Source organism: Melanostigma gelatinosum, assembly GCF_949748355.1.
Source record: "Melanostigma gelatinosum genome assembly, chromosome: 12".
Taxonomy (NCBI): Eukaryota; Metazoa; Chordata; class Actinopteri; order Perciformes; family Zoarcidae; genus Melanostigma; species Melanostigma gelatinosum.
Genome location: NC_136645.1, coordinates 21,185,919 through 21,211,561, shown reverse-complemented (window position 1 = coordinate 21,211,561; position 25,643 = coordinate 21,185,919). Strand labels below are relative to the sequence as shown.

At 42.9% G+C, this 25,643-nt stretch overlaps 1 protein-coding gene across 1 annotated transcript in view; it reads left to right on the top strand.

Annotated features, from left to right (window-relative positions):
- Window positions 1-14,980: 14,980 nt before the first annotated feature.
- Window positions 14,981-25,643, top strand: part of LOC306785557 (gamma-aminobutyric acid receptor subunit pi) — a gene marked incomplete at both ends in the record, with an annotated part of 34,370 nt that continues 23,707 nt past the window's right edge. The window contains one exon of the mRNA XM_079279980.1: window positions 14,981-15,033. Coding sequence (XP_079136106.1) covers window positions 14,981-15,033 — 53 coding nt within the window. The remainder of the gene's footprint in view (window positions 15,034-25,643) is intronic.

Here is a 25,643-nt window from a genome sequence, read left to right as displayed (position 1 = left end):
CACAGCTTTGTTGAATGTCCAATTCAACAATGTCCAACACATCCTGTAGTTACGGAGCAAGATTCTTATCTAGCGTCTTTTTTTCTGGCTCTGGTAAATGTAGGTTCAATTTTTATATCGTCTTTTATCTCCGTGTTTGGACTCCACCCACTCCTGGAGGAAATCTCCGTCTATTTAGCTGATAAATCCTACGATGTGTTCGCACTCTAGTTGCTATGTCTGTGTTCAGTGGGCTTTCAGAGCTTTTCTTAATAAAAAATGATACTTAGAGAGTGAACAATAGTCCTAGAACTGCATCCGGCTGTTGTCTGCTAAGACATAATTACAGTAGTCCCTGCCTCCGGTCTTTATGCTAAGCTATGCTAATCGCCTCCGGGCTCTAGTTCTGTACTTCACATAAAGACATGAAGGTGGTACTGATCTTCTCCTCTTAACTCTTGGCAAGAAAGCGAAAAAAAGAAGTTTGAACTATTTCGTAAAGAGATCTCTGCAAAATGTGCAGCAGGAAAACAACAACAACTGTGAAACTGCTTGTGAGTACTGGTGCCTTGTTTTGATGCCTGCCCTTGGGTCATTTGTAACTGAGCAGCTTCGGGTGAAGTGAATATGTCTAGAATGTGTTTGAAGCAGAGAAAAACAAACTGAAGGTGTGAGTACTCAAAGTGGGATGGCCTCCGGTGAGCTCGGATGACTCACGGAACACATTTTAAGAACTTCAGCACAGTTCCAAATGCAAATGTAATGTTCGCTCTTCTCTTTTTATAGCGTTGTGCTTACCTCAATCTCTGCAAGGTGAAGAATTCTTTGGTTTGTCAAACTACAGTACGTCATTGTTATGACTTGATGGACTTGATGAAAAATCCAGTCCATCAAATTAACAAGCTGACAGACTGACAGGCGATGCAACCGCGAGGCTATTTCGACAGGAAATCAGATCAAAAAATGAGGAAGATGAAAGACATTTGTTTCCTTTCTCCACGTAGATGTGTATTAGTCGCGAATCTTCATATTTGACGCTTGCCATTCTGAATATGTCTGGATTCTCTTTCTGCCCGATGAGCAGCGCCAAGCTTCTCCTGGGTATATGTGAGAAAAACAAAGGTAGAGGAAGACAGCGATAGAGTGCGATCAAATGGGGAAAATATCTAATGAGAAGAAGGATGTCATAAGGAGGGGAAGAAAACAAAAGTGTTGTGGGAACCAATCATGTTTGTTGTGCTTCTACCTGCTCCACCGATGGTTACGTCGGTTGTGCTAGAGTCTTCTTTTACAAAGAAAGGTCCCTTTCTGATGTCGCTGTTTAAAATTCCCCATCTTTAAAAACAAAATAAGAAAGCATGTACTTGTAATGACCCAAGATCCCTTCTGGCTATGCAGAATAAATGACATGTGACTTTATTAAGCCGGAAAGTGATCATTTATCTTTGCTCTGTAATTACCTTCTCAGCTAATGGCACACCATTGCGACATCCATGGCTGATTGTTCCAGTGTCGGGGAACACGAGACACAAAAACAATTTCATGTAGACGCGGCAAAATGAAATGAAAGGATGGAAACCTCAGGTGGAATGACAAGGTAGCCTTAGCTTCCTCTGACAGCTGTTCCTGTAAAAGGAAACGCGAGGAACGCCACTAACGGTTTACCCCAGACACCTCGGTCCCCTTTGGCGGCGGCATCTGTCTAATGAGGGTGCATGGGGAGTTCCTGTGAAGCCAGACATAACGGCGCTTTGATATCAGGAGGTTTGCAACTTTTCAAGGAGACACCGTGCGCAATGAGGATGAAAAAGCTTGAACGCTGAAGCGTCCGGGACGTCGAAAAAAAAGTCTGTTTGTGTAATGTCATTCTGCCAATCTGTATCCAGATGCTTCATCTCTTATTCAACATATACAAATCTAAGTGAGGCTTTGCATGGAGAGCACCGTGACTGCGTGCTTCTAGTCGATATTTCTTTGTCTATTTTCCACGGTACAAGCCAAGCAGTTGGCTCCAACCAATGAGTCTATATGGTGTGACTGAGAGCTTAATGAGGGAACATGTGGTCTTACTCCATTTAAGATAATCAATATTGCAACACCTCTTCTAGTGATTATAGCCATTATATGACATGGGGCAGGTTTAGCGTCTTCAGAATGCAGGGAGAAGGTTTAAAGCCCTGGCTGTTGGCAATACAGTTTTTCTCGATTGCTAAGACACACTTCTTGAAACGGTCACCCATTCTCTCAAAACTGTAAACACAAAACCTCATCTTCAAGCACTATTTACAAAACCTCTGAATCCTCTTGCAAAATGAAACTTTCGCCTCAAAACAGTTTTACCTGTGCTCAAAATCAAACACTGCTCTCAAATCATAAACAAAGTGATCAAAATAATATACACTATCAAGCAGTCAGTAAACAATACACCAATAAATAGAAAACACATTGTTCAAAACATGTAGTTCTCAGGGAGAAATAGATTTTTAATCTCAAAACACATTTCATATGAACGAGAACATGTTCTGTTACAGTAGCTGAAAATTGATCAGAAATGACTACTGTGCTTTGCTCTTTGCAATTTCTTTTGTTCTTCCTCCTCCTTGTACCCCTATTTGTACAGTACTGTACCCTGCATCTCACAAACATGTCCTTTGTCTCTGTGATACTGTAATTCTTGTTCTTTGTTGATATGAACCTGCAACCAGTCAAAATCTATTGAGCAGTCAGTACTGTTACTGTAACAAATAGAAAGCACCATGTTCAAGGCCATACAATTTGTTTATTGTACACTGTCGATTCCCTGGAAGTGTGTGTTGTCTTGTATCACTCGTTCCTGGATTTCTCTGAGTCGTATTAAATGATCTTGAAGGAGCATGCCCACTATAACAGTCTCTTGCTCCTGAGTGAATATAGCTCTCCTTCCACCTGCATGTGGCAGCCTTGCAGTTCTACAAAAAGTAGATGTGCAGTTCCAAAAAATATTCATGCAGTACAATACATACAGTGATGAACTTTACAAATGTCTATTGAAACAGCTGCATATAGTGTAGTACAGTCAATTTGCAATTACAAAAATACAGTAGCATACTGTACCTGTTCTCTTCTCTGAATGTCCTTACTATGGTGGACACAGAAAATCGGCTCAAATTGGGGTGCAGTCTAAGTCCTGCTTCCCTCATTGTCAGTCCGTGGACTATAACATGGTCTATGACTGTTGCTCGAATTTCATCAGATATTTCCACTCTTTGTCTTCCTCTTCCTTGCCCTCCTCTTCCTCATCCTCTCACATTGTTTCTTCTATCCATTCTCAGACTTTCTCCTTCCCACCTTCAACCACCTGTTTGCTGTCTAAACTGGCTTATATTGGTTGTGTCACATCATTTGATACAAGTGAAATCCATTTTGAGTGATTGTGTTTAATCAATGACATGTGTTCTCTATTTCTATTTGATTGTTGCCACTTGTGTTTACCAGTATGGATGACATGTGCATTACAGTGCAGAATGTGTTTTGAGACTGAGAATGTGTTTAGAGTTTTTCTGAAAAGTCTAAGTGAGATCTGCAAATTGTGTTTTACCATGTGACATAGTTTAAGGTATTGACAACAGACTGCACAATTAGCTAAATGAGTTCAGGCAACTGAGAACTTTGTTCAGCCAATGGGTTTCAGTGTTTTAGCAATTGAGAAAAACTGTAATACAATGTATAGGCTTAATAGTGTTTTCACTGTAATAACAAAGTCAATCAAATATTCTAAAATGTAATAATTGTAATTAGCCACTGCTGTATATGTAATTCCAAATAGCCTACAGCCATAGCAAATTATGAAACTGGCCCCCAGGACAGTTAAAGGCCCACCCATCCTACACAGGTAAGAGACATCCAGACTGTAAGAGACGAAACATCAACTGAAGATGTTTGTTCTAGTAATGTCTTGTATTTTTGAGGTCATTATCTGTCTCTCTGTATTCGTTTTGTGTCTCTTTGTCGTCGTTTGATTGACCTTCCAACAAGAAATGTTGACTGTTACCTCAGACAGAGGTAACGGAGGCGGTCTGGGCCTAGTTGGCCTGATCGGTTATCTATCGATGATACAGTGTATGATGTTTGCATTAAGGGGGATCTATTGGCAGGAAGGAAATATGATTTTCTGTTTGATTTCTTTTGTGTATAATCACCAGGAAAAAATAAATGTTGTGCTTTCGTTACCTTAGAACAAGTCTTTCATCGATACACGGAGTGGGTGTTCTTCATAGAGCTGGCCGCCATGTTTCTACAGTAGCCCAGAGTGGACACTCACGAAGAGAAATATTTGCTGTCCATGGTTCTGAATTATTGCAAATTACAGGGCCAAGATAAATTTGAGAAATAATGATGCTTCAATGGTACACAAATTGTTGCCATATAGAAGAACCTCAAGGGCAGCAGATCCCATGGTTGACGGCATGGAACCAGCTCTGCAAAGCCCACGTGCTTCTGCCCGGGAAATATATTGTGGATGAGTGATTTCTGAGGCTTTGCCTCGAAATCCATCACGCAGATTGGGGAGGGCAAGGTCACCTTGCAAACTGATGAAAATGCTTTTGTTAAATCGATTAATAGTTCAAACGTTTGTGGTTGATGGAATGTTGCATTATGTATGGCCATGCTAATATCACTGGCTCTGTGGTTGAACGTTAAACGTTGCAGCCAAAACGCTCCAAAGACGTTCTTCTTACTTTGAGAAATATCTTCTTCTCTGCATATGCAGCAGCTCGTAACTCCCTGAATATGAATAACTGATCGCGCTATTGACCCTTTGAGGGCTCAAGAGATCACTGGACAAATGCATGAATGCTTTGGTTTCAGGGTGTGCGCCTTTCATCTGGATTCCACTGGTGACCCAGGTCTAAGTGATGGAACTCGGAGAACACAGCACCACATAAATCATGCATAAAACATGCGCATGGCCATGTAGCCCCCGGGTGGAATGCAGCAGCAGATGAATGAGGGCTCACGCATATACCAGGATTCAAATGAGACAGGAAAAGATATTAAGGAGAGATTCATCACCTGTCGTTGGAGGAAAAGGTCGAGAGCACCATGGCCTTCAAGTTAGCGGCCTCATCTTTTTCACCTGTCCGTTCCTCTTCGCATAAAGAAGGACAGGGGAATGGGTCCCCTGGATCTTCAAGGATCTTCAGAAGATATTAAGCCCGTAACACGAGACGAGGACGGCAAGACATGGCAGGTGTCATCGTCTCTCGACGTGAATTTTATTTCTTTTTGGACTGTTAAAAGAGCAGCAGCAAGATCTCAATAGGCACACGACCATACTGTATTTTTCTATTACAAATGAAGTTTCATCAGTTACATTTTTAGCTCCATACAACAAAATGACAATTACTATTTGTGTGAGTAACAGTTGTGAACAGCAAAAAAAATGTATTTCAAGAATATGTAGTTGGAGGTGGAATTGTTGGAACGAAATCAAATATTACAGTAAAAATCTGATAAATATGTATGTATTGTTACAGAAATGTGTTATTTCTGCTTTTCTACTTTGTTACTCAATTTGTGACCACTGAGATTTATCTTGTGAGCCTTTTGCGGGCCCCATCCCCAAGGTTGGGAGCCACTTTCTTCAGAGATAATCTGTTAGTGGTAAACTTTTGTGCCATGTTAAATAATTATATCATTAATATAATGTGACATCAAAATAATAAACAAAAATGATAATTTAAAAATATATCTTCATATCTTTTCCAAGAGTTGTTTTTCTTCCTTACCAGTGTTTGTGGCACAGAAATACTTATAATAGAGAGACAGCTAGGGAACACTGGCTGACAGACAGAGGCATGGAACAAAGGTGCCAGGACACATGGCTTTGACCTTCAGATGTTTTTAGCACCCCTGTGCAACTGTGAGCGTAAATGAGTAAAAAACACAACACAGAGTGTGGATGAGGTCGCTACAATCTCAGTTCCTCTGACTGGAAAACTATCTACACTGTGTGTACATTGCACATCTTAAACACTGGATGTCGACTGAATAAAGTTATCTTATCCTCATGGCACAGAAACCAGTAATTTACCAATTCTGCCTTTTCTGTTTGTTACATCTGGATATTAAACTGATCTTACGTTGACATTGCTATGGTTATCTTTTAAGTGCCATGGACAAACAACATTATTTACAGATTCACACATAACATCATAATATATTTTAAGTGGGCACTTAGTCCATGTGTTCGAGTTAAAAAGTGTTGAATCAACGTAATAGCTTTTGTAATATGTGGGCACACCAAAAAAGGATTGCAATTTAAACTGTTTGTTGCATATTTGTTTCGATAGAAATGTAGTTTTTATGGCTCTTTGGGGTTTTGTGGTCTAGAAAACATACATTGATATAGTTTGGCCTCTGGCTCCTTATATTGTCAATACATGGCCCACAGTAAAAAGTTTGGTCAACCCTGATTTAACTTAAGAATAGACTGCCTCCAGGGTATCTCTGCCTCTTTGAAATGCATGCTGCCGCTCCATTCTAAGACCTCAATGATCCCCATGATGAACTCCTCCTCTTGGTTTTCTCCTCTTCGGCAAGATATGGTCAGGGGTCAGGGGTCAGCTAGAGAGCATGCAGCCTCCCTGGAAGGTGAAGCTTAATATATCCAGGGGCAGAAGGGAATACCAGTTGGCACAAAGCTCCTCCGCCCTGACTTGTAGCCCTGAAGCCTCCTTTTAGAGCGACCCGTGTTTCTCTGCGAAGCTGACTGAAAGTGTAATAGCTTCAAGTGCTGCTGTGAAGCGTTCAGCAGGATTATAATGTCACTTGATTTCTTCCAAGGTACCAAAATAAAGACATAATGATAATAAACTTAATGTGTAGTGTGCCAATATGCATCATTCTCCTGTATGATCTCTTTGATTGTTGCGCGTATTCACTAAATCTCTTTGTCTCGTGTGAAGAGGTTCTTAAAAGCTCCTCCGCGGTTATAGTTGGGGCACAAAACCCTCATGCTGTAATGAAAGATGAATTGATACAAAGCCGAAATCGTCACAATCACGACGGACATGTCGGACATTCATCTCGGGCAGCTTTGGAGACTCCAAATCAGCTGCGAGTCCACGGCGTGCGTCATTGCGCAGCGGCGCGTCCAGCCCACAGTGCTTAATGGGAATCTGCTGACGGAGCACAACCAGTTGTTCGCGCGGGCACGTGTATGCGCGGTTCAGCAGGTAGCCGTCTCCGACAAAAACTGGATGGAAAGTCACGTTTGCGACCACACCGATCTGACGGGACATTGTCTTACCGCATACGGACTGCTATTTCCAGGATGCGCTGACATCTGTGACGTGCTCACGGCGATCCGCAGTTCCAGGTAAAGTTCGGATTCTAAGTCCATAACCCTGGCTGACTTTCTTTTTCTTTTGTATTTTGTTTTGAACGGTGGATGGCACCTGCTCGCGTTTGCTGCGCCTCGAATTTGGAGTGTCTTCGCGTGCGCCTTTTCTCACCAGCGCGCCTTTGAATAGCGAATACAGGCTGGACAGGAAAATAAGTCTGATGATTCCAACTTTGAAGTATGGGGTGATACTTATTGTATTATTATTATTATTAAATCCGGAAATATTCTAAAATCCTTTCGAAAAAGGTTCGTGCGTAGTCATGACTTGGTGTTACTTAACAGCCAAACATGGTTTGCCTGTATGTGTGTGTGTGTGTGTGTGTGTGTGTGTGTGTGTGTGTGTGTGTGTTGTTGGGTGTGTCCTCTCTCCTAAATTCTACTGCTTTCAATTAAGTCTGCCTGTGTGAGGTGTTGTTGGTGCAGCAGCACATACATGATGCTCTCTCTCTAAAATCATCAAGTCTTTGCTTAACACTTTATTCGGTGATTGATTTCCCCATTCATGTTTTCATTGGGGGGGGGGGGGGGCTCAGTTTATAATAGGAGCAACATTTAACTATTTGAATGTTGCAGCCTTTAATTGGGCACAGGGGTGATTTTCTTAAGGATGACAGTTATTAAGGTGATGGTCAGGGCTGAGTTTGGTGGAGACCCTCGGGCTGATGCAGAGACATGCATGCAGAATGAATCGGGGGTAAGCCACACAGCCTGCAGACAGCCACAAGCCAGTCTAACCTATTTTAGGTCGCTCTTATCAATGGGGACGTGTACTGTGGCCAATCTTCAGCCAGCGGCTCTGCATCAGATAAAGACGGTTAAGCTGGCATGTCGACACACACACACACACACACACTAATGCTCCCAGGGATGCCTCTGTTCCACTGTGATAAAAAAAAACGAATCAAAATCACTACCGATGCTCCGTGATGCATCGAGACGTGTATCTCCCCCCCCCCCCTCCGTATCCTTCTCGATCTTCTCAAACTAGATTTACCTCAGTGACGACGCCCGCAATCAGCGCAATGGGCACAGATTGTGAAGGCACGCGTAATTGGTGCAGATTTTGTTTTGTTTGTTCACTCACTGGGTATAAACTGCCAGCTGCCCATTCAGATTTGTGTATTGGCCGGCTGGCGCACAATAAGGAAGGGAGAGGAGAGAGATTTACGTGTGTGGAGATAAAGGAGAAGTCTCTCAGTTATCATCAAACCTCCAGAGCCCTATTTCCTCTCCCCCTCAGATGGACAGCATGAAAGAATAAACAACAAACGGCAGTAAATTGGCTGGAGTGGCTAGTGCCTCATTGGATATGTGACAGCGCTGTCCTCCTCATTAGTTGTCTTTCTCTCTCTGTATTGATTTTCCTCGCTCTCGGTTTGCTTCTTCTACCTGCTTATTGACTGCTTTCTGTGGTCTTTCGAGCTTTAATGAGAGCATTGCCTTCCACTGGAAGAACGATCCATTTGGAGCACGTCCCTCACGTCAGGTGGCATGACCTTATGACCCCACTTTCTGATGTGTTTTATTCATCAACTCAAAGCACTTCTAGACTCATCAGGTTAGTTTGCGGTGCAGGTGCATCGGGCCAGCAGTCTCGTCGCTATCTTGGTTTTTGTCTCACCAGATCTTGCCTCGACTCAGCGGCACAGTGTCATGTGTCATGGGTAATATAATCTGATGGCCCGAGTCCTTCTGGTACTGTCCATTCTCGAGCTGTCACAGTGTCCAGATGTGTCTTCAGATCAACTGGTTTCCCTCAGGCTTTTCTTTTTTCCAAGGATTTCTAGTAATTACAGGTGAAATGTGGCCAAAGAGGTGTGGTCGAGAAGGAACAGATGCTCTCCAGCAGTTCCGTACAGTATGTTCCAGTATATTGTGAATGAGTCCGGTATATCTTCGTTTGTCATTATTTCTCAGAACCCTCAGTGTTGCCTATCGAAACACAGGATTCTCCTGGATGACGTAACAACCCTGTAGCCTAATGTTACAGCATTATAATTATTTCAACCAAGGTTTTGATTGCCAGAATACACGATGAAGAAGGGCGTCTTGCCAAATTGGAGTGCCGTCTTTCCTCTTTTAACTTCGTCTCTAAAGTTTTGTCCGTCATGTTATACTACAATACCCATGATCCTTGGACGCTGTTGCTATGAAGAAAAAAAAGAGCCAGATTTACTGTCGCAAACCTGTTTCCTACAAAATGGCATTCCCAACAACTAAAATGCATTCGCAATTATGTTTCGAGAGAAACTATTTTTCTCCCATTCGTCCAAAATTTGCTCAGAATCCAAAAGTGATGTAACTTTACAAGCGGATCGCTGTCGTAAATCTCAACAGTGTAACCTGTAGCTCCACCTCGCCCTCAGTGGCACACAGAATTTGCAGCTCTGTGATTTTTCTCAACGAAATGCACTGTGGGAGTGGTAGTTAACCTCTCTCCCAACGCGTTTACGTACGCAAGCTTGTTCCTTTTCAATTTTTCATCAAAGAAACAGAAATGTTCGAATGTAGATGTTAATCTTTCGGCTGAGGAGAGTTTCACTGTCCATTCGAGCTACGGAAGTGTGTCAACTGTTATGTAACATGGTCTGTGGGGGAAAACGAATGGGACTTTAATTCTGGGACCAAGGACGCTCAAAAAAACAAGTTTGCGACTCATTGGGTTCATTAGTGCGCTTTTCACGTGAACCCCTAACCTCCTGGCTGTAGCTATTTACCATACGAACATCAGAGCGGTAACATTCTTCCAATCGTTCTTGGCAAGAAGGCAAATACCACCAAGGGTATTTCTCAAAAACTATTCCTTTAAACACAATCCCTACTTTATCATTACAACCTCCATTTTTATGGCTTTTCCATCTCATCCGATTCCTCCTCCCCATCGTCCTCACCACTGCTGTAATTGCACGCCTGCAGATCTCCTCCCCGCACAGTATGTTTAAGGGGCAACACTGCTGACTCATCCCAATAATAATGCAGAGTGATGGACACCAGAGACGTGCCTGAGATGATGAGAAGTAGAAGTCACTCAGAGCACAGCATCGAGACTTCTAAACCCACAGACTAAGTCCACAGGGCCCCAAATGTTCCTGAGAGACATTGCATTGGTGTGTCAGAAAGGGAGAGGAAGAGTCAGAGAGGGTCTCTGTCGGGAGTGCTGAGTACTCAGAGTAAAGAAATGTTGGTTAGACATGTGGCAAGAAGCTTAAAGAGTCAACATTGAAAACCTCACAAAGATCATTTGATGACAGACATGAAGATATTCTCTGAAGATAGTCTACAAGACAGTGAAGTACTGCATGACTCTATTCCATCACTCTCACATTAGCGATTCTTTTTTACTCTGATGTACTTGTGGAATTTTGAAGGAAATCGAATATGATTGACGTTTGAGTGCTGGGAAGAATGCTTTAACATCATGTGTGTATGAAGCATACTGGCCGAAATAAGTTATTCTTCAAGGAGCTGAAGCTGTTCGGGGAGATTGGGGCTGGGCCGATGCTGGTAGAGGAGACCAGATTATAATGTGCTCGTAATATAATCAAAGCAATCACTTGCTAAGGCAGAGATGGCTCCTATACGAGAGCGGTTATCAGATTGATGCCCAGCATTCGCTAATTCCCTGAGTTGAGCTGTCAAAATCAGCATAGGAAATATATTTTCTGTTTTTAAATGTTTATAAATCTGTAACGAGGCCCTTTTCACAGCGAAATCTTTGATTTGTCACAGCAAGAATATAGTACCTAATAACATTAATGGTGTCCCTGTAAAGCTAGTGAGGCAGCGTCCTCAACAGCAGGGCCAAACTCTAGTGGACTGCAGGCATCATTAATTCAACCCATTACACCTGTGCCTCTCCAGCTATAACATGTCAAAATGTCTGCTGGGAAAAGACCTGTTCCAGGTGTGCAGCACTACTGCTACTCACCTAAAGTAAACTACTTAGTGTATTTCATGCAGCTATCAGTGAAAGGATGAACACGGAAGCTATATTTATCTATTGGGTAATTCTTTAAAATAGTTACATTTTTTTATCATGGTAAGCTAACGTTAGCTGAAATATTCCGGCAAACAAATGCAGCTGCGTTGGAACATGTGGCATGCTAACATGAATGAATGAAATTTATTTATAGAGCGCTTTTCACAGACATAACATCACAAAGTGCTTAACAGAGCAGAAGTTTGAAAGCATAAAAACACAATGTGACCCTATGGTCAATCAATTACATACACAGAGAAAAAAAATAATAAAAAATAAAATAAAAATTGAAAACTGATTTTAAGAGCAGGTCTAGGACATGGGTTTTTACTCAAACGCCAGCCTAAAAACATAACTAGCTTTTAGCTGTACAAATTACACTAGCATGTAGCATATAAGGATGGCTGGCTAACCAGCTTGTAGCAGACAATTATTTTATTTTTCCTGTTGTGGTGGCTTTAGTGCCTGCTGGTTACACTTTGGTTAGCTCGCCAAAGTTATGTTGTCATTTTGTCTTGTATTTAATCAAAACCATGAAATAAAACAAAAAAAGCTTTTCCTGCATGGAACACCACTACAACAAGAAAAAAAATGATGATCTCATCTAAGTATGGCGTCTGGTTAGCTATCCCTCACTTACTTGTTTACATGAGTAAACAATGTTAATGTATCTTAAAAGTGAAAGGGAAATGAGGACAACTGGGGGAAGGGGTGCGTTTGGGTATTGCTAGCCAGATCAGATTTAAGAGAAAAACATGGGCTGAAGAGTGGCGATGTCTGTGCGTTGTCTGGAGCACTGCCTAACCTTGGGCCGTTGATAAAATCCCTGCCTCATCTCCTTAAATAACAAGTAAGCAAATATGTTGGTGCTTTGAAGATTAGGGTTAAAACAGCCGTAGTCAAGAGCCAGCTTTCTCTGTGCACGGTTTCTCATCATTACAAAGGTGCTGTGGTCCGAGGTTGTGTACCGCAAATGTGAAATAAGACCAGGAAGTGCGTCATTTATTTACTTTCTTTATAGATCAAAACATTATCCACAGACAGTGACAGATGAGTTCAATCACACATGGTCGTGACAAAACCAAAAATAAATGACGGTGTTGTTTTTTCCTCATTTACTGTCCACCAGATCTTCTCACTGAGTAACTGGGGCAGATACACAAACGATCATGTCTCATCATTTTTATGATGGTCGTCACAAACTTTGTGACAAGAGGAGCTTTGAGGAGGGAACTTTGTCTTTATTTTTGTCTTCACATTGAGTTGTACACAGAGTCCAGATCTCAAGCCGGTTGCATGGATTCTGTTCATTTGTGTAATTTCCCACATGTAGTTTTCCATATTATTGCTCTGGAGTTGAAGCTAATGGAGAATTCAAATTGTTGGTTCGCATGTTGCAAAAAGCACGCCAGCAGCAGATCAAAATAATCCACATTGCCTATATTGTACAAAGCATTGCATCTTTTTCAGGTGGTTTATATTTTTTAATGTTGTACCATTGTTTTAGACCAGGAATCCTTCCCTTCCTAGAATACACAGCGATATACGAGGCAGTCAAGCATTTGCATTGAATGAATCTGCGTAACCAATTCGTTTTGTCACTTAAACGAAGTCGTTTTTTTGTTTTGTTTCAATTTACAATGTTCACCACGTGTTACAAACTGTTAATTTGTAATAGGTAATAGGTAATTGCGAGTGCAGTTTAGGTGTATGGGAGTGTCCTTTTGCAGGAGACAGGGTTGCCAGGTTATGCGCTGTAAAGCACTGGCTGAATTGCTTCCATGCGAGTGGGCGTCATTGAGTCCTTTTTAATGCTTTGCCAGGCTGCGTGTATAATCATTTATAATGGCAGTCTACAGTGGCGGTCGAAGCACAAAGTGCTGGTGAAGATGAATACACGTAATTAAGTGTTAAACGTACAAATCAGCACCTTGTAATTAATATTTGCAGGAGCAGGAACAAATCTGAATGTGTTTTGTATCGGGGAAATGATACGCGTTTCAAACAATTCTGAAAAACACTTTCCCACTAGTTCCCCTTGTTTGAGTTCATACCGTCTCCAGTGCATTGGTCCAAAAGTAACACATTTATATTTGGTTTTTTGACAGCCTTCATTGAGCTTTGATCACTCAGAAGTGGTGCACTCTGTGTGTAAGTGGAGCACGCTCAGTCATTTGTGTGAGTGGCAGGTCAGCGAGGAACCCGACGCAGTGGAAATATGATGATTTCACTTTTCTTTTTTTCTTGCTGATGTACAGCATTGAAGAGAGTTCAAACGAGTTCACATGATGGTGATCACTTTTCACGGCGCGTAGCCTACTGATGGGCTGCTTCCTCACATGAGTGATTATTTCCAATGCTAAGCTCTCACAAGGGTGAAAAACAAAGATATATAAATTGTACACGAACGCTAAACTTTGTCATAGCTGAAGGCATTTGACCAAGAAACTGAAGGGGACGACAGATGCCTGTCTTCTTGTTCATTTCTTAGTTTTAGTGCTCCTTGTATGCTGCTTTTGTGGTTTTATCAATATATATATATATATGTTATATAATGGATGTTATATAATGCACGGCTGTTGAATGAGCTTATCTGCAGCGTTTGAAACCTTGAACCATTCGTGCTGCACTTCTTCAGGGATGTCATCAACTGCAGTCCGTTTGACTGCAGCAAAGGCACAAACAGAATGTTGCTCAGTACGAGTCCTAATTGTGTGCAGAGCCGTAGCCCTGACAATTATTGTTCTGGAAAAACAAAACAAAAACAACGTGTTGTGTGGTTTGCATCTGTCCAAAGCAGCTTGGACTGTGCCGTGATTACGTAACGATATTATCGGCTTGGTGGATAAGTCCATTGTCAGTTGTTGTGATCATGCCATGTCTTAGAACCACACACTGCGTATTATGTAACCACAGAGGCACCGTGACCACCAACGGGTCTTACTGTATCTCAAGCCCACGCCACTGTAAAGTCACTTTTATAGCGCCACAGCCGCAGAAGCTCGCTTTCAACTTCACATTAAATATTTTCGCAGCACAGTTTGCCGTCCACATTAGTCGGGTCTCATTCTGGTCTCTGAAGGTTTTCTGTCCGCTTTCATCTTAAAAAAGGGAAGAAGGAGAGAAAGAGAGAGAGAGAAGGGGGGAGAGAGAGAGCATGGAGATGTAGGCGACAAGATAACTCTCTTTGAAGGAAATGCAATATGCTTTATTAAGTTTGGAGCTTGCAGTGCCAGACCTTTTGGTAAAGTCTGGTCATTGTGCTGCTGAGAGAATGGGCCTCGGGCTTGTCAGTACTCGAGCAAAGACACCCAAACAAGGAGCAGCGATAACACCATCGTTACCTGGCTGACAACATCAATATTTGTGGAACTGTAGAAATAAAAAAAGGGCCACAGGCCATCTGTGATGTGTGCCAGTCGATTCAGGTTGAAAAGGGGGAAGATGTAGGAGTCACTACTCTCTTACACCCATGCTGAAATGCATCAACCCATCTTATGTTTCAAAAGGAGCAAAATCCTTATTTCCTGAATCTACCATCGTCTCGTGCGCCTCTCTACATTTTCACGTTGTTGTTGTCCTTTTTCTTCATGGCAGATAAACTCCACCTGGTCGTCTCCTCTCCACCGGCAGCCATGGCTCTCTCTGTATCTGGAGGGACGGTGTTCGCCATCCTCCTCATTAGCAGGTGAGAGCGCATGCAGAAATACAACGGCTGGGCGCTGCAGACACACAGCTGTCTCAACAGGCGGGGGTGCATAATCAAGTCACGTCACATTCTAATTTGCAGCAAACACCGACACTTTGCAGGGGGAAGATGGAGAGGCACCCTCTATCTCGTCCTATCTTGGTCGTATCGTTTTCTCCTCAGCCATCAATACTCGTTAACCTGCTCCCCACGCGTCAGACTGGAAAGCATTGAAATGTCATCGCCACAGTGAAGGGCGGCGCTGAGCGGAGCAGTTGGAGCAGGATCCAGCACCGCATGTATCAGTCGTCGAATGCAATTGGCGTTATAATCCCCACAGAGGCCGCACGGCGGGAATGATAGGGATGTTTTTTTGGTGCACTTTTGTCTGTCACCGTGACAGAGGAGCCTCTCCTCTTCTCGCAGTTTATTTTTCAAAGCACCGAAACACACTTTGCACATTTCAGATAAGGCGAACCCTCGGGGTCCCGCTGAATCCCGCTACAGGATATTCTCGGTATATTCTCTCTTTTTTTTTTTTTTTGCACAATCAGCTGCGGGATTAATGTGCTGGAGCAGGTTGCATGCCGCACTGGTATGTTGTAGAATGCATGTTTTTAGTATAAACGTCATATGCCGGACAATTTCATGAATCTGTGAGCTTTTCAAAGATGCGAGGCGGATTACTTTAGAAGTGATCATTGTTGTGTTTGTATGATTAATGACCTGTAGTCACTGCCCTGTGGACATCAGCCAACGCTGCCTTCAGACAATACAGCTGTACAAGTCATCTCTGTTCTTTATCAATTCGTTCAAAAATGTTATTTGAATGTGAAAATATAACTTTAACTTTCATCCTACCAACATATTTAACATACAAGGCGACCAACTGGGGTCCCTGAGGAAACTACTGTGACAAACAACCGTTGTAGCGAAATCATATTTCTTCCCAAAACATTGTTAGTTATGTAATTAATGTCATCTGAAGGAAAAAACCGAACAGATTGTCATTATTACTTTAGGAAAGTTGCAGTTAATTTGCATATTGTGTAAACAAAAATAGTCACTTCAAAATCACTGACAGAGTGTCGCTGATCGTGTGTGATACTTCAAATGAAGGCCGGTGCCAAACATGAACTCAATAAAAAGTTTGTTTCCATTTAAACCGTATCGGTGGACTTGGGTGCTTTTGATGGGGCACCCCCAGCAAACCAATACATTGGTATGTTTTAAAAGCGCTGATTAAAACAGAAAACAGGGATATGAAGTCATTCGGTACAAATTGATTGACGACATCATGAGAAGTTGGAATCATAGAATAAAGCACCTGAAGGATATGACAGCTGCAGGGCCCCCAGTTGGTAAGATGAGGATCAAATGCAATTGAGCCTTCGCTAAGTCACGCCCTCGACTGTCCAATCAGAGCGCAGCATCGGACGGTTTGGACCAGGGTCTGCCAACTATCCGGCTATCAGTCAACTATCCGGCTATCAGTCAACCATCCGGCTATCAGCCAACCATCCGGCTATCAGTCAACCATCCGGCTATCAGTCAACCATCCTGCTATCAGTCAACTATCCGGCTATCAGTCAACTATCCGGCTATCAGTCAACTATCCGGCTATCAGCCAACCATCCGGCTATCAGTCAACCATCCGGCTATCAGTCAACCATCCGGCTATCAGCCAACTATCCGGCTATCAGTCAACTATCCGGCTATCAGTCAACCATCCGGCTACCAGCCAACCATCCGGCTATCAGTCAACCATCCGGCTATCAGTCAACCATCCGGCTATCAGTCAACCATCCGGCTATCAGCCAACTATCCGGCTATCAGTCAACTATCCGGCTATCAGTCAACCATCCGGCTACCAGCCAACCATCCGGCTATCAGCCAACCATCCGGCTATCAGCCAACTATCCTGTTATCAGTCAACTATCCGGCTATCAGTCAACTATCCGGCTATCAGTCAACCATCCGGCTATCAGTCAACCATCCGGCTATCAGCCAACTATCCGGCTATCAGCCAACTATCCGGCTATCAGTCAACTATCCGGCTATCAGTCAACTATCCGGCTATCAGCCAACCATCCGGCTATCAGCCAACCATCCGGCTATCAGTCAACTATCCGGCTATCAGCCAACCATCCGGCTATCAGCCAACCATCCGGCTATCAGTCAACTATCCGGCTATCAGCCAACCATCCGGCTATCAGTCAACTATCCGGCTATCAGCCAACTATCTGGCTATCAGCCAACTATCCTGCTATCAGTCAACCATCCGGCTATCAGCCAACCATCCGGCTATCAGTCAACCATCCGGCTATCAGCCAACCATCCGGCTATCAGCCAACTATCCTGCTATTAGTCAACTATCTGGCTATCAGCCAACCATCCGGCTATCAGCCAACCATCCGGCTATCAGTCAACCATCCGGCTATCAGCCAACCATCCGGCTATCAGCCAACTATCCTGCTATTAGTCAACTATCCGGCTATCAGTCAACTATCCGGCTATCAGTCAACTATCCGGCTATCAGTCAACCATCCGGCTATCAGCCAACCATCCGGCTATCAGTCAACTATCCGGCTATCAGCCAACTATCCTGCTATCAGTCAACTATCCGGCTATCAGCCAACCATCCGGCTATCAGTCAACTATCCGGCTATCAGCCAACTATCCGGCTATCAGCCAACCATCCGGCTATCAGCCAACTATCCGGCTATCAGTCAACCATCCGGCTATCAGCCAACTATCCGGCTATCAGCCAACTATCCGGCTATCAGTCAACTATCCGGCTATCAGTCAACCATCCGGCTATCAGCCAACTATCCGGCTATCAGCCAACTATCCGGCTATCAGTCAACCATCCGGCTATTTGCCAACCATCCGGCTATCAGTCAACCATCCGGCTATCAGCCAACTATCCGGCTATCAGCCAACTATCCGGCTATCAGTCAACTATCCGGCTATCAGTCAACTATCCGGCTATCAGCCAACCATCCGGCTATCAGCCAACCATCCGGCTATCAGTCAACTATCCGGCTATCAGCCAACCATCCGGCTATCAGCCAACCATCCGGCTATCAGTCAACTATCCGGCTATCAGCCAACCATCCGGCTATCAGTCAACTATCCGGCTATCAGCCAACTATCCGGCTATCAGCCAACTATCCTGCTATCAGTAAACCATCCGGCTATCAGCCAACCATCCGGCTATCAGTCAACCATCCGGCTATCAGCCAACCATCCGGCTATCAGCCAACTATCCTGCTATTAGTCAACTATCCGGCTATCAGCCAACCATCCGGCTATCAGCCAACCATCCGGCTATCAGTCAACCATCCGGCTATCAGCCAACCATCCGGCTATCAGCCAACTATCCTGCTATTAGTCAACTATCCGGCTATCAGTCAACTATCCGGCTATCAGTCAACTATCCGGCTATCAGTCAACCATCCGGCTATCAGCCAACCATCCGGCTATCAGTCAACTATCCGGCTATCAGCCAACTATCCTGCTATCAGTCAACTATCCGGCTATCAGCCAACTATCCGGCTATCAGCCAACCATCCGGCTATCAGCCAACCATCCGGCTATCAGTCAACTATCCGGCTATCAGCCAACTATCCGGCTATCAGCCAACTATCCGGCTATCAGCCAACTATCCTGCTATCAGTCAACTATCCGGCTATCAGCCAACTATCCGGCTATCAGCCAACTATCCGGCTATCAGTCAACTATGTTTTCAAAATTCAAGTTAAATCTCGTGACGAGTAATCGCTTTGACTTAAGGTTTGCAGCATTTCAGCGTCATATGTTCGCATGTATGTAGGACAGACTTTGACTCGGACTCCAATTTGTCCATGAACTATATTGGAAAGGAGAATTTTAGGATATCTTATTTGAGTAAGTTTGCAAAGTATAAGTGCCCTTTCATCCGCATGCCACATTACCTCTTTCCCAGCCATTGGCGGTTGCACGGTCTGTTATTTACAGTAATACGGTCATTTTTAACCCCGCGAAGACCCGCCCTACTCTGCCTCTGATTGGCTAGTGCTCTCTCCCTTCTTCGCAGGATTTTTTCAGTTGATTGCTGATGAACCCGATTGGTGGAAGGTCGGTCGGGTGATTTCATTTGAGATGTAGATGTTTTCATAATGATGGCAGCTGTCTTGTATAGAATGTTTCTATGCACTGTCTATATACTATACTATGCAGTATCTTTGCGTATGTGGTTGGGATACGATTACAGATCTGTTAGAGATTTAGTCTCAATGTGGTGTCATAAACAAAGTTGATGTTAACCTAAATGTGGATTTGGCAAACTGCATAACTGGAACATTTAAAAATGGCACTTGCTTAAGTCTGGTATGTGCTATCTAAGCACCACAATGTAATAAATCAAAATGCTGTCTTCTTTTTAATCTGGTGTGTTTAGTGAACTAATTGTGTGTAATGTGATGATGGAAATCCAATGATTGCAAATGGTAACAAACAACACAGTGTGTGATTGATGTGAGCTGCGTGATATGAAGACCCTGGGATGGTAGATTTATCGTGGCCCGAAGCCCATCAGCACACCGTGTCAGCATGAGGTGTTCAGCTCCGGAGGCTCGATAGCCTCGGTGATTTAGTGATTAGGAAAATGCCGCTCGCCCTCTGCCAGTGGAATACAATTCCGCTGTACAGCACATTTTCACCAGCACACGCGCCGACATTATTGACCGAGCGGTGTTATGAAGACGACCCGTGACCTTAACAATGCTTAACACTGCCAGGACCCTCACCTCGCAGCGAGCGAAGAGCTCGTAGAGGGTCGAGAGAGTCGCACATTCATCCAGCAGAAAAAGACTCACGGGGACACAAATGCCCCGCTTGGACTCGGTGGAAAGACGGATGTCCCGCTTCGTGTTGAGGATACAGTATTGCCAACAATGCAGCAGAATTCAATAATGACACAATGGCAAGTGCTTGAGTGTCAATCCAGCCTCAGAATAAACTCCTCTCGTGATCCTGTGGCGCTCGGTGAAAACCCTGGCAGAAGAGAAGAACAAAGTACAAAATTCAAGAGGATCAAATCTAAAGAAAAAAAAATTAGACTCATTTTTACATGAGGCAGTCAGCCATAATACGTATCTACTGATGCAGCCAACACACATTTCCTTTTTTACGTGTTGAATTTCCTGGTCTAAACTTAGCTGAGACACCAGCCTCACATCGAGGCTGGTGTCTTTTGCAAGAGAGCAAAAAAAAAAACACCGAATAAATGTGGCTTTTGTGATATCTACTTCACCTTTGCCTTGTTACTGTTGCTACGCCTGTCCAGCATGTTTTTCCTGTGAAGGTCTTGCACATCTTTTATGCAGTTTACAATTATAACGGTTGCAGATTTCCACTCTCAATCCTTTGCCGTTTTTTTAAACAATTGGTAACACAGAGACAGACACAGGAAACAAGGGTAAGTTCAAAAGCAAAGTCTTTCCTGAGAAAGCGGGCAGTCAAACACCGGGGGACAGTCGAAACAAAGCAAACGCATCCAGGCAGAGAGTAGAGGGAAGAATCCAGAAACCTGAGAAAACATATTCTATAACACTTCTGCTCTCGAGTTTCTGGTGGTCGAAAGGCTTAAAAAAAACAACAACTCCATCTTCCAAAACACTTTAAATGCCAATTGTTGCTCTGACTGATGCGTAATGCTTGCCGTAGCCAAGTCTTTGTAATTGCCTTTGTCAAAACAACCACAGGGTATGAAATGCACGCATTTACAATGTTGTAACGGAATGTAACTGTGTCCCTCTGCAAGCCATCTATAAACCCAGGCAGCAGCATCATCAAAGGATTGATTTCTATTTGAATCTCTCTCAATAGAAGCTTAGCAGCATAAAGTTACACCCTAGGGCTGCATCTAGGAAGTGATGGTTTGACAGCACCGCTTACAGAAAGCATGGATAAAAAACACGTCTGAAGCCTATTACAGGCAGATTACAGGCTTACAGTATGCCTTTACTGCAGAGACACTACTTAGTCCTCATAGAACGATATTCCATGTCAGCTTTTTAATGTTTTATTGATTGTCAGTGGAGAGATAAGCATACCCCTGTGCTCAGATGGTTACGTAACTGAATTGTCTCAAACCCCCACAAAAGTGAACATGAGGAGAAATAACTGGCTTGAGAGTTTATTACACCCTGCACTATGTTAAAAGGGAATAAGTGGTGTTTTCAGTGTCACTTATTAAGGTGATGTTTATCATGTCTTTGAGGAGTTGTTATTAAAGTTGTTGAATAAAAGGAAATTTGGGTTTGAGGGAAGCGTATTATATTTTCAGCAATAACACCGAATCAGACAATGTCTCTGCAAGCCGTTAGAAGCCATGTGGAACTGTGAGCCTCCGGGAGATTGTCCAAAAAAAACCCCAAAAAAGTGAGATTGGACTCCAACATGCGTTGATTTGGAAGAGTGATGCTCAATTTGACAAGTTAATGCTTGAGGCTGCTCACGCTGATGTCACTTGTCAAGGGTTACCAAAATACAACACCACTGACGCGTCGGAGGCGATGCCACGGTCCATTGAATGCCCGACTGAAAGCCCAAAAACACACATCTGACTTCAGCTCTCACACTAAAGTGGGTTGAAACCCTCCGCCTTGTTGCCGTTATTGCAGCTGTTGCCATAGAAACGCTAGATAGCCGATGTTATCCACGGGTTTGTCGGTGATTTAACTAAAAGCTTCCAGGTTTGTGAGAAAATAAGAGCTACAGTTTCTGACAGTTGAAGAACTTCCTATACAGGTCAAAGAAGAATCTTTAATAAAGAATATTTGAGCTTTTTTAAATAAGGAGGTTCTTTTTAATTCCACAAGATCCTCTTTTGTCTTTCCTACAGCGACTGTCACAAATTGCCTTTTCCTCGCCTATTTTGAAATCTATCATTTTCTGCAGCAGAGCGAACTGAGAACCAGTTTTTCATGTTCATTAAGTTTAATTGCAGCTCCCCTATCTGAAGCAATATCTCGTCTCTGTTGGGTTTCTCTTCCATTTCTATTTTCACAGCGGTTTGTCATGACACCGTTGTCCCTTTATTCGTTTCCCCTCTGCGAGACATTTTCTCGTGAGAGACCCTGATTATTCCACACTGTTCAACTTCCTCAACCACGGGGCTGCGCGTGTTTATTGGCCTCTTTACTTCAGTGAGAACAACTCACGACAGTTTACTGGAGAACAATACAAACACTTAGCCAGCGCTCAGATCTGTGAAGGAATAGGGAAAATGCATTTTGCATTTCTTAACTTTCTTGTTGGAGACCAGAGTTTGCAGCTGCAATAATTGTTTGCTTATTTTCAACCTACCCCAGGTTTTTTCCCTACCTTTAATCAAGCGTTGCCTAAACTTAATCATAAGTTAATTTGCCACAACCACAACCTTTCTCTAACCATAACCATACTATTGCCCTGTGCAGATACTGTAGGAAGAAGGAATGAAGCAATCATTGGCATTGAAGATAAAAAAACTAATTTGGCCTCATGCAAGAACGTTCCTGTATCCTCATCCTGAAACTCTTACTTTTGTTTTTGAGGTTTTGTTCGTACTGTTCCAGCACGTCATGAATTGCGTGTTTCAGCCGGAGTGATGCCGCCCGTTCATGAGGAGGTGTGTGCTCTTTAGATTGCATCATTACCACAATCAACGGCCCTACAATCGGCTGCCATTTGTGGGTGAGCTGTATTCACAAAAGTGTTCCAACAGAGTGCAAAGAGGGGGAGTTGCAGGTTGATCTTTTGGAAATTATCAGACACAAAAAGTGTCAGTAGTGTTGTTGAACTGTGGCAGAAATGAGGAGGGAAAGGTTTGATGCTACAAAACGTCTTTCTGAAGCAAATCGATCCATGACTAATCAGCACACACGTGAATATGTTACGTTTAGAGCAAGAGACGTGCTATAAAAAGTGAGTAGGACTACTTATTGTCGGTGGGTCAGATAAACCCAGGACATTCACCCAGGAGACCGGTGTTAGTGTTGAGTTATTTTCAAGTTAAGTTCGTGATGTTTATGACATCTTTTCTGTACTTCAGTGCTTTGTTGATTTCGAGCCCTACACCACGAGACTTTTCCTGAACCTCACTAAGTGGTTTTAGAATCACAGAGATATTCGACATTTAAATGTTATAGCCTACAGCGGGTGATGTCCCACTGTCAGGTTACCACAGCGACCTGCACGACAGTTCTCTCTCACTCGCTTTATGTTCTTGTGGAGAAATATGCCATTGAAAAGGAAACGTAAAACAAAACTCAGTATATTAGCAAGTCACATTTCCGTGTTACATTTAAACTCGTCGAAATTCAGATGAAGACATTAGGATTTTGAATCAAACTGGTGTTTTCCCTTTCCCTTTGCCGTGGATTGCCTTAAATCACTCATACGTGGCAATTTAACTCTTATACTTACTATACTTACTTATTTACTGTCCAACACTGTTGCGTGTACACTTTAGTAAGAATGGACAAATGTCCTACAAAACAAACCACAAACACTTGAGAAGATTTGAGAAGATGATTTTATCCACAAAGGTTTGAGCTTCTCAAAGTTCAAACATCCTCAACTTTATTCAAAGCCTCATTGTAGTGTTTCAAAACACACCATTGTCTCCACAGTATCCTTCTTGCTGCTCTCTCAGTCACTGGTATCCCGCTGTACAGCACCTTTGAACTTTCTTACCCTGATGGCATCCCGGATGTGAGTCTTTCCTCTGGTTTCCAGTGTTTATATTCCAACGATGCGTTTCTCTGGCTGATATGACGAACGAGCTTCTCTGTCTGTGAAATGAGCTGGTAAACCACAATGGGGGCGCCCATGAAGACAATTGATGTTTATTGTAGGTGTGTTAGTACAGCTTTTGATGAATGCAGTTGCCCTTTAACCAGACAAGAACATTAAAAAAAGTCCCATCTGATAGAAGTGATACTATGATCCTCGCTTTCTGGCTCGTTTACCAAAATAACTTGTTACAGGTGCCTGGTGTCCTCTTTCAGTGCGTTCAGAGTGAAGAATGGCTCTGGCAACATATTGCCCAAGAGGGGATCATCCCTATGTTCCATGGACACGGGGTTCTCTTGACAAACGAACATGGTAAGTGATTGGTAGGGGCTACCCTGGAGATGGATGTTTCAAATGGTGAGGATCGGTTCAATGTGGAGACATAAATCAGTTGAGGAGTATAACGTCAGCTCCTCAGGTTTAAGGAAAGTGAATACATGGAACAGCAGTAAGTAATTAGGATACAAAAAAGGTAAATTTATTCCATTACAGTTGCAGAAAAAAAGGCATATTCAGATTGATACACTGAATACATATGGGGATTATTTGCAGGATTAGAATTTGAAAATAAAGAAGAAAAACAGAGAATGGTATCGTACCTTGCCAGCCCTCCTTAAAATGATGTTACCAAACAAAGAAACTGCATTGTGAATTACGTTTTGAGGAAATCATATTTCGCTTTGTGGGGCACACACTCAGTGTCTGGGATGATACCTCTTCCACAATAAGGAATCCATCAGCTTTAAAAATAAAAATAAAACATCAAACAAAATGATGCAGTTCTAATCCCTGCCTAAAAGATTGTATCTGCACAATGATAGCAGCTTGGTGGCTTTTTGAGAATATAATGAGACTCTTATTATACTCGCCCTGCAGATATCTTCATTCTCCGTACCTCAATGTTTCAGCTCTGCGAAAAACAGAACTCTATTCAGTGCTGCTTGATGAACTGAATACCCTCCGGACCTGATTTCATGTGTCTCTGACGGATGTGACGAAACTGCTGCCAACTCTCCTCCACTGTTGTGTTGTTTGACGGACTCACTTTTGACAGCCTGTAATGAGAGAGCCGGCGGTGATGGAGGACGTGTTGTGACCCGGAAATTCAAACTTCCGTTTGTGGCTGGTCTTCAAGTATTTCTATCGCCCTTTAAAAAATATAAAAATACACCTTTTGTTTCTCCATGGTTGAGTCTAACATGCAGTGCCGGTGTGATGCAGCAGCTCATATCAGCGGTTTATTTTTAATAATTATCTACAAACACATATCAAGATGCTGGTATGATGTTTTATTTCATATACGGTTGGGTAAAAAATATCCCATGAAACCTCACTGTTGTCAGTACAGTGTTATTGTTGTTTACGGCACGATTGTTCTGAATTTGGCACAAATCTGCACGTCATGTGTGGACCGGTTGGGTGAAGGCATATATTAGCACGCTTGTCACTCCGTTTCATCTGGCGTCGACGAGAAAACACAGTGAATTATCCCGCTGATGGGATTTCTCTGGATGGTTAAATTTTTCTTCATAACTAATGAGTTTTTTCCTCAGTAATGACTTAACTCTGCATGTAATGGGCAGGAAAAAAATGCCAAATGTACTTATAGATTACCCACAGAGGCATTAAATGTGTCTCCCCTGTAATGAACAGCCAACTTGTTGATCACAGTCTTGGCAGGATGACGTCAAACAGTTTCTGTCAATATTACTTCAGTGTTAGTTTTAGTCCATTTGATTAGATTTAGATACTTTCTGCAAAATGTTGAGATCAAATTTTGGATTATTTTA